Below are 12,569 nucleotides of genomic sequence, written 5' to 3' on the forward strand. Positions count from 1 at the left end.
CAGAGAGGTTCGGCTATGGGGTAGTATATAAATGTAAATAATAATAATAATAATAATAATAATAATAATAATAATAATGATAATAATAATTTATTTCTTACCTGCCTCTCCGATTGGATCAAGGCGGGAAACAACAGCAATCATAAAATACATAAAATACTGATTAAAAACATAGCATACACTGTTAAAAACATCTTAAATAAATAGATCTGAATATGCAGAGCTCCGCATATTGGGATCTTTAGATAAAAAAGGGGGGAAGGGGCAGTCCCATGTTCCTTTCCTTCCCTACCCCATTTCTTTCTTTTTTTAAGGTTTCAAGAGGTACCGGGCAGGATGAGTTGGGAGGACCAGTCAACCCCCATCTGAAAAATCACACTTGCCTTCCTTTCCATGCAAACCCCAGGAAGGAAGGCAACTGCGGGTCCACGGCACCTCCCAGCGCCAAAGTGCCTCCAGATAGCCGGGGGCTTGGTTATCGAGATTGTCCAGTCCAGGGGTCAGGAAAACTGGAGCGTGGTGTTGTAGTCCTTGGAGAGATGTTAATGGTAGATGAGCCAAACTTTCCTCGGGATTCTCTCTTCGCCTCCTATTCATCTCCAGTTTGTATCCTCCGAGAAAAGGAATTGGTCCCTTAGCGAGAAAAATGCTTTCCCATCTGGCATCAGCAACTGCGAGGAATATGGGTGAATGCTGGGAGGAGAGAAATAATTAGATAAATAATCCAAAGAAGAAAAAGAAATTGTCAGGGGCATCCCTAGAATACTGCTAGTGACTGGGGCCCTAGATGAACTCACCACGACCCCCAAACCCCAAAGGCAGATCTAGGTTGAGATGGTTTTTTTGGTAAACTGAGAAACATTTTGCCTCTATTTTCTGTATAGTGAAGAGGCACCCCCTGTCATGGCTAACCCTACTGCCCCTGTTTTGGGAGAAGGTGTTTCAGGTAATCAATTAGACTCAGATTCAGAACTAGAAGATGCAGCGCCAGACACAGGCCAGCCTGTACCAGTGGGGGAGGAAGCTCTCACGGGAGATTCCCCAGCTGGGAGTCAGCCCTCTCCAGAGCTTATCTCTTCAAGGCCAATTCTTACACACTCAGTGGGAAGTGAAGTTTCTTCCAGAGGAGAGCGCCCCGACAAGCTAGCTGATGCTAGGGTCCGCCAGAAGCTAAAATGCATGCAGCGGAAGGAAGGTGTGAGAAAGTCAGTCTGACTAGGATTGCGCCAGAACCTGCCTCTGCAGCAGGCTCTCTAAAATTACCGGCATTTGGTGAAAGGCTTCATGTTCACCTTAATTGGACAATTGTCTCACTTAGTTTGCATCGTTTTGCTAGGGGGGAATTTCCAAGGGATTAGACTCCCTTCAGGTGGAAGAAATAAAAGCTTTGCGGATTACCTAGCAGGCCTCGTCATTCGCCTCCCATCGAAAGCAGGAGTTTGCAGAGAAACACGACAACCCCCTCCCCCACCACATCTTCGGAACCAGAAATATGATTCATAATAAAACATGCCCATTTTTTAAAAAAAACACTAAGCACCCTGTCAAGAGCTGAGGACAGCTGTCCGCTCTGCAAAGGAAGACAGGGCAAGTAGTCCCGGTCCTCTCAGTGAATTTCCTGTCAGGTATCACAAAGCAGAAGCGTAGTCAGGTGAGTTGCCAAAGGGTCGTGGAGCAAAAGCAGTCAGGAAGCATCCAGAAAAGCGGTATCAGAAACGTTGCCGAGGGTCTAGGAACCAGAGTCGTGATGCAGCCAGGTCAAGAAGCCAAGGAAACAGATGGTTTGCCTTCAGCGAGGTTTGCCTGGGCCTGGTCTGATTTATAGCCGGCTGTTAATTAGCACAGCTGGGTCATCAAGACCATGCACGGTACTTAAGTGCTCTCTCCTGCCATGACTGGTTTTTCCTCCTTCACTGTTTGCTTTTTCTCCGCTGCATTGGCTGAATTATGTCCAGGTCCGCCTCCTGCAACTCAGGCATCTCTGGCATGAAGCCCAATGTGCCAGGTTGCTCTTCTGCCTCCTGCACTTGAGAAACCTCTACAACGCTGTCGGCTAGGGCCTCCACCCCTCCCTGTGCCTCTGGCTGTGGCACCATGAGCTGGCTCTCTTGCTCTTACTCAGAGGACTCTTCTTCAAGGTGAGGCATGACAAGGAGTCCCATGACAAGGAGGGCAACCAGGATGATCAGGGGTCTGGAAACAAAGCCCTATGAAGAGAAACTGAAAGAACTGGGCCTGTTTAGCCTGGAGAAGAGAAGATTGAGGGGAGACATGATAGCACTCTTCAAATACTTGAAAGGTTGTCACACAGAGGAGGGCCAGGATCTCTTCTCGATCCTCCCAGAGTGCAGGACATGGAATAAAGGGCTCAAGTTAAAGGAAGCCAGATTCCGGCTGGACATCAGGAAAAACTTCCTGACTGTTAGAGCAGTACGACAATGGAATCAGTTACCTAGGGAGGTTGTGGGCTCTCCCACACTAGAGGCCTTCAAGAGGCAGCTGGACAACCATCTGTCAGGGATACTTTAGGGTGGATTCCTGCCTTGAGCAGGGGGTTGGACTCGATGGCCTTGTAGGCCCCTTCCAACTCTGCTATTCTATGATTCTATGACTCTAGGGTGACCATATTTGGGAAACCAAAAAAGTAGACACTCAGTGCGAGGTGGGGGGCAGTGTGCTTTCTGGGACTTCTGGAAAGTGTGCCATTCCCTCCGCGACCTTAAAGGGGAAAGCGTGTCATTCTCCCAGGTATTATAGAAAATTACAGAAAATCCCCCCTGACACCCAGGACAGAACAAAAACATGAGCAAATCCGGGGAAATCCTGAAAGTTGGTCACCATAGCCTGGCTTCATAGGTGTTGCATTCCCCAAAACAGGCTCATGGAAATGGACTTGATGGACCAAGGACCAAGCCAGCACCTTGAGGTCTAAGCAAGGCACATCCCACTGTGGCTAAGTCTGCAGATAGTTTCACAATTTCCTGGAGCCCTTCTACAACATGAATCCATCTCCTAGGCCGCTACCTTTCTTGTTCTTCAGATAGCAGGAGAATCCCACAGCTGCAAAGAGGAGGCCCGAGACAACGGCAGTGACCCCGATGTGTATTTTGATCTTGGCGGAAACTGACATCCATGGCTCTGTAGAAATAGAAGGAGCCTCACATGAGAAGAATTCGTTGCATTTGGGGCCTTTCAGCCTTAAGGTTTTCCTCAAGTCTCTTCCAATGCCTCCACGTGCAAACCCAAGCATCTAACAAGGGGTTAGATTAAGCATCTGCCTTCCATGAGAGGAGGTCCTCTGCTTGTGATAAGTCTCTCCACCCAGTTTTGCAGGGTTCACTGATACGCATCCCACAGCAAGGTCTCCTGACTTAGTGGGCCTGTTCACACACCGTCCTAACCACAGTCAGGGCGTTGCCGTGGGTTGTTCATTGAACTGTGGGTTAGCGTGTTGTCTGCAGGACATTTTCCACAGTGTGGCTTGCTAACCACCCTAAGCCACCCAACAGCAAACCGTGGGTTCCCAAGGTGGCATGTTCAAGAAAAAATAAGCCCCACTGCATGGTTAACAAGCCGCCCTGTGGAAAATGTTCTGGGTTCAGACAACACACTAACTCACAGTTCCATAAACAACCCATGGGTCAACAGCAAACCACAGTCATTCACACAGAGTGTGCGTTAGCATGTTGTGCAAACCTGGTGTCCGACAAACATTTTCAGGAGGCTGCAGCGGCAGCCGTTGAGTGGAGGGTTCATAGAATCACAGAATTGTAGAGTTGGAAGGGGTCTATAAGACCATCGAGTCCAACCCCCTGCGCAATGCAGGTGCCATGATGTTCTTTAGAAGATATCATGACCAACAAACTGAGGAGAACAAAATCCCTTGGGGAATATTTGGGCTGTGGATTGGGAAATGAAGGGATAGCACAGAGTATTGGCTTATGCGAAGAACTTCTTTAAGGAATGGGGGACTCTTGAAAGAGGTGGCTACCTCCTGGTAAGAGTTGACTAAGGACTGGGGTGGGGTGGGGGCTCATTTGGGAATCATGTCTCCACATGAAAGAATGGGGGAAATAAAGAATCCAGCCCCACTGTCCTACCCCACTGGACGGTGATGGGCACCTCCAGGCTGACGTGCTCCACTTGGCAGGTGTAGACATCTCCATACTCAGGTGTCATCTCCAGCATCACCTGGGTCTGGTAGGTCCAGTCTCCGTTCTGGAGCTCTTCTCCGTAAAAGACCCCTTCCTTCTGCTCCAGCCCATTCTTCAGCCACCTGATCTTGATTTCCAAGGGATAATAACCCGTCACAATGCAAAGCAAGAGTGTGTTGGGAGAGGTGGGGTCTTCATTGGTAGGAGAGATGGTGATCGTGGGCTGAACTGGAATGAAAAGGGAAGGATGTGTGTGAGACACCCAGATGTGCACAGAACATTGGAAGAGAGAAGTTAGAATAGATCAAGGAAAGACAATGTTGCTGGTTAATTAGTTCCCAGTTCCTTATTTGTGTGAAACTTGGAAAGAGCACAATCAGCAAACCGGATAAAGACTTGAATCATACCACCAACTGATCTGTACAATATAACCTTTCATCACCACCTCCTCTCCCCATAGCTCATAGAGCTGGTCACCCACTAGCTCTTGTAGCTACAGGGACACACAAGTACATACTGACTCACTACCTTCTCCAGGTTCCATGTTGCTTCTAAACCATATAAGAAGAACATAAGAATTGCCCTGTAGGATCTGGCAAGAGTCATAGAATCATATAACAGTAGAGTTGGAAGGGGCCTACAAGGCCATCGAGTCCATCCCCCCCGTTCAATGCAGGAATCCACCCTAAAGCATACCTGACAGATGGTTGTCCAGCTGCCTCTTGAAGGCCTCTAGTGTGGGAGAGCCCACAACCTCCCTAGGTAACTGGTTCCATTGTCAGACTGCTCTAACAGGAAGTTTTTCCTGATGTCTAGCTGGAATCGGGCTTCCTGTAACTTGAGTCCATCAAATCCAGCATTTCCATCATAGGACTAATATGTCCCTTGGGAAGCCAACTAAAACTCTTTGGGAAAACCTTTCAAGAGCACATTGATGGGGGCTTCAGCTGTCCAATCAATTCTCCTTGGCCTCCCTGATTAAGTATCATCTCCTTTTTCCACCTTTCATTCCATTTGAACCTGACTGTTAGAGCAGTATGACAATGGAACCCGTTACCTAGGGAGGTTGTGGGCTCTCCCACACTAGAGGCCTTCAAGAGGCAGCTGGACAAGCATCTGTCAGGGATGCTTTAGGCTGGATTCCTGCATTGAGCAGGGGGTTGGACTCGATGGCCTTGTAGGCCCCTTCCAACTCTGCTATTCTACGATTCTATGATTCTATGATTTATATCCCGCCCTATATCCTTTTGCCCCTGAAAAGCTCGCTAGGAACGCATGGCAATGAGGAGCATCCCCCTCTTGGTAGTCCTCTGCGTCTAGTATTCAGAGGAAAATGGCCTCCAGGCATGAAAGTTCATGGCTAATAGCTACCGAAAGATCTACTCTTTTTGACCAAAGGGCTCACAGCGATCTTGAGATGGAGAATGAAATTTGGGCGACATTGAATAGGCTGGCCCTATGGAAAGGAAGGCAGGGCTCCTGTATCTTTAACAGTTGTATTGAAAGGGGAATTCCAGCAGGTGCCATTTGTAGGCCTGCAGCCCTCTTTTGTATCTGGTCACTCTAGAGGGCAGGGCTCCTGCAGCTTTAACTGTTGTGATGAAGAGGGGACTTCACCACGTGCTGCATGCATACAAATGACACCTGCTGGAATTCCCTTTTCTATGTTAAAGATACAGGAGCCCTGTCCTCCTTTTCATAGGGTCACCCTAACATTGAAAGGAGGAAGGGTTGTTATAATAAGAACGATGGGGACGGGGAGGCAGTGTAAAGAAGTCCTTCCTTTCATTTGTCTTGAATCTCCCACTCATCAGCTTCCCTTTTTCCCTTTCTGAGATGCTCCAGCTAGACAGGTGAAAAGCCCGTCTAACTGAAATGCAGAATAAGATCATAGAATCATAGAATAGTGGAGTTGGAAGGGGCCTATAAGGCCATCAAGTCCAACCCCCTGCTCAATTCAGGAGGTGCAGCGGAGGTGAGGTTCACCACCACCATGCCTCCTACGCTGCATTGGATACTCCTAAGCCTCCATGTTGGGGGGTTTATGAGCATTGCAGGTGCAAATCATAGAATTCCCCCTTAGTGTTGTGTGTGTTTGTAAATCTGTATTTTGAAACACTCGGAGGAAATACAGTTGCGCACGTACACTGGTTTGGGGTTATGGCTGCATTATACTTGAGAAACTGCCTCTTGTGGTTTCCCAACCTGGCAAACATGTACAGTGAGGATAGCCAACCTGTCTGACCTGTAAGACCATTGTGCACTGGCTGAGAATGATGGTTAATGTAGTCCAACACATCTAAAGGGACAAGAGATTGAAGAAGGTTGGCTTGAGGCCTGTACAGGGAACAGTAGAGTGACCATATGGAAAGGAGGACAGGGCTCCTGTATCATTAACAGAAAAGGGAATTTTGTATCTGCCCTCTCTTGTATCTGGTCACTCTAGGCAGCGCTCCTGCAGCTTTTAATGTTGTGATTAAGAGGGAATTTCACCAGGTGCTGCATGCCTACAAATCGGACTCAAATAGTACTTATCAATGGAACCTTCTCAAACTGGGGAGAGGCAATGAGTGGGGTACCGCAGGGCTCAGTCCTGGGCCCAGTGCTCTTCAACATTTTGATTAATGATTTGGACAAGGAGGTGCAGGGAACGCTGATCAAATTTGCAGATGACACAAAATTGGGTGGGATAGCTAATACCCTGGAAGACAGAAACAAACTTCAAAGTGATCTTGAGAGGCTGGAGCGCTGGGCTGAAAACAACAGGATGAAATTTAATAGGGATAAATGCCAAGTTCTACATTTCGGAAATAGAAACCAAAGGCACAGTTACAAGATGGGGGATACTTGGCTCAGCAATACTACAAACGAGAAGGATCGTGGAATTGTTCATAGAATTATAGAATAGCAGAGCCGGAAGGGGCCTACAAGGCCATCGAGTCCAACTCCAACCCCCTGCTCAATGCAGGAATCCACCCTAAAGCATCCCTGACAGATGGTTGTAGATTGCAAGCTGAATATGAGCCAACAGTGCGATATGGCTGCAAGCTGCATTAATAGAAGTATAGCTTCCAAATCACATGAGGTACTGGTTCCTCTCTATTCGGCCCTGGTTAGGCCTCATCTAGAGTACTGCGTCCAGTTCTGGGCTCCACAATTCAAGAAGGACGCAGACAAGCTGGAGCGTGTTCAGAGGAGGGCAACCAGGATGATCAGGGGTCTGGAAACAAAGCCCTATGAAGAGAGACTGAAAGAACTGGGCATGTTTAGCCTGGAGAAGAGAAGATGGAGGGGAGACATGATAGCACTCTTCAAATACTTAAAAGGATGCCACACAGAGGAGGGCCAGGATCTCTTCTCGATCCTCCCAGAGTGCAGGACACAGAATAACGGGCTCAAGTTAAAGGAAGCCAGATTCCAGCTGGACATCAGGAAAAACTTCCTGACTGTTAGAGCAGTACGACAATGGAATCAGTGACCTAGGGAGGTTGTGGGCTCTCTCACACTAGAGGCCTTCAAGAGGCAGCTGGACAAGTATCTGTCAGGGATGTTTTAGGGTGGATTCCTGCATTGAGCAGGGGGTTGGACTTGATGGCCTTGTAGGCCCCTTCCAACTCTGCTATTCTATGATTCTATGAAAAAAATCCCTTTTCTACGCAACTGTTAAAGATACAGGAGCCCTGTCCTCTTTTCCATATGGTCACCCTAGGATGCTGACACCCTCCTCCCAGCCCTTGATGCACTCACCTGTCCTACTGACTATAGTTGCTGCCTCCGCTGTCTTGTAGTTGTTCCAGCAGAAGTGATCCACCATGCTCTGGTAGTAGGCCAGAAGCGCTTCCTGACTGTTCCAGTCCTTGGCGATAGGTGCACCCAGCGGCGACACGGCCAGGAATCTTCCGAGGTCGCTATCGAAGCGAGCAATCTCCTGCCCATCGTAGATGTACTTGAGCAGGTAACGCACCTGCAGTGGCGGCCGACCCTTGCTGAAGCGGCACTCGGCTTTGCACTGGGCCAGGAAGTGGACTGCGGCCAGGGAAGAAGAAGACACAATTCAACTCAGTGGCCACCCTTCGATGGGAAAACACCCTCCAACCCAAGGTGCTCTTGGATCCAAAACTGTCACTTGAGGCACAGGTGAACTCAGTGGCAAAGAGCACCTTTTTTCAGGTTAGGCTGATATACCACCTGTGCCCGTATCTGGACAGAGATAGCCTAGCTACAGTGATCCATGCTCTGATAACCTCTTGTTTGGATTACTGCAATGCGTTATACGTGGGGCTGCCTTTGAAAACGGTCTGGAAACTTCAACTGGTACAAAACAGGGCAGCCCGTTTACTAACAGGGACTGGTCGACAAGACCATATCACGCCAGTCCTTTTCCAGCTTCATTGGCTGCCAGTCCAGGTCCGGGCCCGATTCAAAGTGCTGGTATTGACATTTAAAGCCCTAAACGGCTTGGGGCCAGGCTATCTGAAGGAATGCCTCCTTCCGTATGTACCAGCCCAGACCCTAAGGTCTTCCTCAGGGGTCCTTCTCCGCGAGCCCTTGCCAAAGGAAGTGAGGCAGGTGGCTACCAGGAGGAGGGCCTTCTCTGCTGTGGCACCCCGGCTGTGGAATGAGCTCCCTAAGGAGGTTTATTATTATTATTATTATTTATTATTATTTATTTATATAGCACCATCAATGTACATGGTGCTGTACAGAGTAAAACAATAAATAGCAAGACCCTGCCGCATAGGCTTACATTCTAATAAAATCATAATAAAACAATAAGGAGGGGAAGAGAATGCACCAAACAGGCAGTATAAAAGTCAGAACAAAATCAAGTTTTAAAAGCTTTAGGAAAAAGAAAAGTTTTTAGCTGAGCTTTAAAAGCTGCGATTGAACTTGTAGTTCTCAAATGTTCTGGAAGAGCGTTCCAGGCGTAAGGGGCAGCAGACGAGAATGGACGAAGCCGAGCAAGGGAAGTAGAGGCCCTTGGGCAGGTGAGAAACATGGCATCAGAGGAGCGAAGAGCACGAGCGGGGCAATAGTGTGAGATGAGAGAGGAAAGATAGGAAGGAGCTAGACAGTGAAAAGCTTTGAAGGTTAACAGGAGAAGTTTATATTGGATTCTGAAGTGAATTGGAAGCCAATGAAGAGATTTCAGAAGTGGAGTAACATGGTCAGAGCGGCGAGCCAAGAAGATGATCTTAGCAGCAGAGTGGTGAACAGAAACCAATGGACTGATGTGAGAAGAAGGAAGGCCAGTGAGAAGAAGGTTGCAGTAGTCCAACCGAGAAATAACCAATGCTTGGCACCTACATTATATGCTTTTAGACGGCAGGTGAAGACTTTTTTATTCTCCCAGCATTTTAACAGTCTAGAAATAAATGTTTTGGTGTTTTAAATTTGTAATTTTGCACTGCTGCTGTTTTTATCTGGTTGAGCTTTTATATTGTATTTTATATTATGTTTTTATACTGTTATTTTATACTTTGAATGTTTTTAATTGTTGTGAACCGCCCAGAGAGCTCCGGCTATTGGGCAGTATAGAAATGTAATAAATAAAAAAATAAAAAAATAAATTGATGCCCAAAATCTCTGGAGGGCACCAGGTTGTGGAAAGTTATTTTGAGTTCTACACCCCCCAGCCCTCATCCCAAGACACCCTTCCGTCCTTCCCTGGGACCCTCTCCCTTTCAAAGTATCCCAGGGTCTGGGACATTCCCATATAAACTGCTCTGTCCCAACCCACCACCCCTAGAAAGGCAAGGGGGTTATTCATCCTACCCAGTGCTGGCTGTTCCTAAGTCATCAAGGTTTCCCTTTCTGGGCTGTCTTCCTTTGGGTTTATGGTGGTCTCAAGGAAAAAGTCTTTGAGACCACCATAAAGGGCAGTGAATCTACTCCAGGTTTCAATCAGAACTCTAAAGGTGCTATCGGAAGTGTTTTAGGGTTCTGATTGATTCTGACTGAAGTCCAGAGTGGATTTACCCACCCACCCCAGTGACATTGGTGGCATCAGCTTCCATGGGTCCCAAGTTCTAACACACACACACACACACACACACACACACACACCATACGCCTCACGTATCTGCTAGTGTGGGGCATGTTCCTCTACTTCGCCCAGGACATCTGCTTACCAGGGAGGGTGTTTCTTCCTGCACTTCCATGGAGCAGAGATGGTCCCAGCAGCACCAGCAGAATTGTGACCCACACCAAAGATCTCATGGTTGTTCCAGCTCCCCCAGGACAGGGGCAGTGCAGAGGTGTGGGAAGAGCAGCTTTCGGGTCTTTTTTCTTGGGTGTGAAAAACAACATTTGCTATTCAGCTTGTCCTGGAGAAGAGGAAGTGCCCAGGGCAGGCAGAAGCCCAGTGAAAATTTCCCTCTGAGAAGCATCATCAGTCACCAGGCAAGAAACACCGGTGGCATGTCTCATTGGGCAAGAGAGTTTCCTCTGGCTCAGCCTTCTTCAAGTTGGATTGCAAGCCCCATCAGCCCCCAGCCACCATGGCCATCATGAGAGCCAGCATGGTATAGTGCTTAGAGCACCAGACTGGGAGTCTGGAGATCCGGGTTCTAGTTCCCACTTGGCCATAAAACTCACTGAGTGATGTTGGGAGAGCCACTGATTCTTAGCCCAGCCTACCTCACAGGGTTGTTGTGGGAATCAAATAGAGAAGAATATCATAGAATCATAGAATAGCAGAGTTGGAAGGGGCCTACAAGGCCATCGAGTCCAAGCCCCTGCTCAATGCAGGAATCCACCCTAAAGCATCCCTGACAGATGGTTATCCAGCTGCCTTTTGAAGGCCTCTAGTGTGGGAGAGCCCACAACCTCCCTAGGTCACTGGTTCCATTGTCGTACTGCTCTAACAGCCAGGAAGTTTTATCATGTAAACTACCTTGAGTTCCTTGCAAGATGGGGGGGGGGGGGAGAAACAAGATATAAATGTAAAAATAAAGAAAGAAAGAGAAGAGAAAGAAAGAGAAATAACAGAGGAAAAATATTCCCATGGAGAATTTATTTTATATTTCATAGGATATAAACGTAATACTAAAAAAGCAAATGCCATTGTGATGGCCAACAGTGGCTTTAAAAGGGTGGCTTTAAAATGGGTGGCTTTAAAAGGGGGTTCATATTATAAAAAGTGGTGTCTTAAACCAATGTCAATCCCCCAAACCAAAAGGGTTTAAGAAAATTGGTATGATACAATGTTCAAGGCTCAAATTGAGCTATACATGCTAAAATAAAACAACGAATCCATGAAAAGTATTAATAAACACTTGGTAATATAAATATTTAATACTATCACAAATACATAAAATTGAAATACAAACTAAATGGTCCACAAACATATAACATACAGCTATCCCACACAGACGTTGTCACACAGAGGACAACCAGGATCTCTTCTCGATCCTCCCAGAGTGCAGGACACAGAATAACGTGCTCAAGTTATAGGAAGCCAGATTCTGGCTGGACATCAGGAAAAACTTCCTGACTGCTAGAGCAGTACGACAATGGAACCAGTGACCTAGGGAGGTTGTGGGCTCTCCCACACTAGAGGCCTTCAAGAGGCAGCTGGACAACCATCTGTCAGGGATGCTTCAGGGTGGATTCCTGCATTGAGCAGGGGGTTGGACTCGATGGCCTTAGAGGCCCCTTCCAACTCTGCTATTCTATGATTCTATGATTCTGTGGCGTCACCCACCTTCTTGAGTGGAGATGGTCCCTTCTGCACAGGGAACACAGTCATAGAATTGTTGTTTTTATTATTATTATTATTATTATTATTATTATTATTATTATTATTATTTATATAGCACCATCAATGTACATGGTGCTGTACAGAGTAAAACAGTAAATAGCAAGACCCTGCCGCATAGGCTTACAATCTAATAAAATCATAGTAAAACAATAAGGAGGGGAAGAGGATGCAAACAGGTACAGGGAAGGGTAAGCAGGCACAGGGTAGGGAAAGACTAACAGTAGAAAGTAACAGTAGAAGTCTGCACAACATCATTTTAAATGGATACTGTTGTTTTTATACTGTTTTTATGTTTTTTAAAAAAATTGTATACTTTTAATGTTTACTATTTTTATTTGTTGTGAACCGCCCAGAGAGCTTCGGCTGTGGGGCGTTATATAAATGAAATAAAATAAAAATATAAAAAATAAATAGCAGCAAACTGGCTTTCCTTCCTGAACCGCCTTCATTACAGAGATGGATCAAAGAGTACCCCAAATTACAAACCTGATCTTCAAGAGGAAGTGTAACCCACCCTAAGTGTAATCCACCCTAAAGCATTTTTTTGTCAGTCTCTTCCGCCAAGACGCTTGTTCACGCACTGGTTATTTCTCGGTTGGACTACTGCAACCTTCTTCTCTCTGGCCTTCCCTCGTCTCACATCAGTCCGCTGG

At 46.9% G+C, this 12,569-nt stretch overlaps 1 protein-coding gene across 1 annotated transcript; it reads right to left on the reverse strand.

Moving 5' to 3' along the window:
• Positions 1-2,992: 2,992 nt before the first annotated feature.
• On the reverse strand, positions 2,993-10,373 carry LOC134395807 (H-2 class II histocompatibility antigen, E-S beta chain-like). Its single transcript, XM_063121967.1, has 4 exons — positions 10,286-10,373; positions 7,902-8,180; positions 4,101-4,382; positions 2,993-3,138 (listed from the first exon to the last, which is right to left on the reverse strand). The coding sequence occupies exons 1-4, from the start codon at positions 10,371-10,373 to the stop codon at positions 2,993-2,995; spliced, it is 795 nt and encodes a 264-aa protein (XP_062978037.1).
• Positions 10,374-12,569: the final 2,196 nt, after the last annotated feature.

The sequence above is a fragment of the Elgaria multicarinata genome, chromosome 3 (genome assembly GCF_023053635.1).
Source record: "Elgaria multicarinata webbii isolate HBS135686 ecotype San Diego chromosome 3, rElgMul1.1.pri, whole genome shotgun sequence".
NCBI classification, from domain to species: domain Eukaryota; kingdom Metazoa; phylum Chordata; class Lepidosauria; order Squamata; family Anguidae; genus Elgaria; species Elgaria multicarinata.

Excerpts from the sequence above, each read along its gene's own strand:
- LOC134395807 (XM_063121967.1), bottom strand. The coding sequence starts at position 10,373 with ATGAGATCTTTGGTGTGGGTCACAATTCTGCTGGTGCTGCTGGGACCA. Across the intron at positions 8,181-10,285 it reads AGGAAGAAACACCCTCCCTG|TCCACTTCCTGGCCCAGTGC; the intron begins GTAAGCAGATGT and ends CCCTGGCCGCAG. Across the intron at positions 4,383-7,901 it reads AACTATAGTCAGTAGGACAG|TTCAGCCCACGATCACCATC; the intron begins GTGAGTGCATCA and ends TTTTCATTCCAG.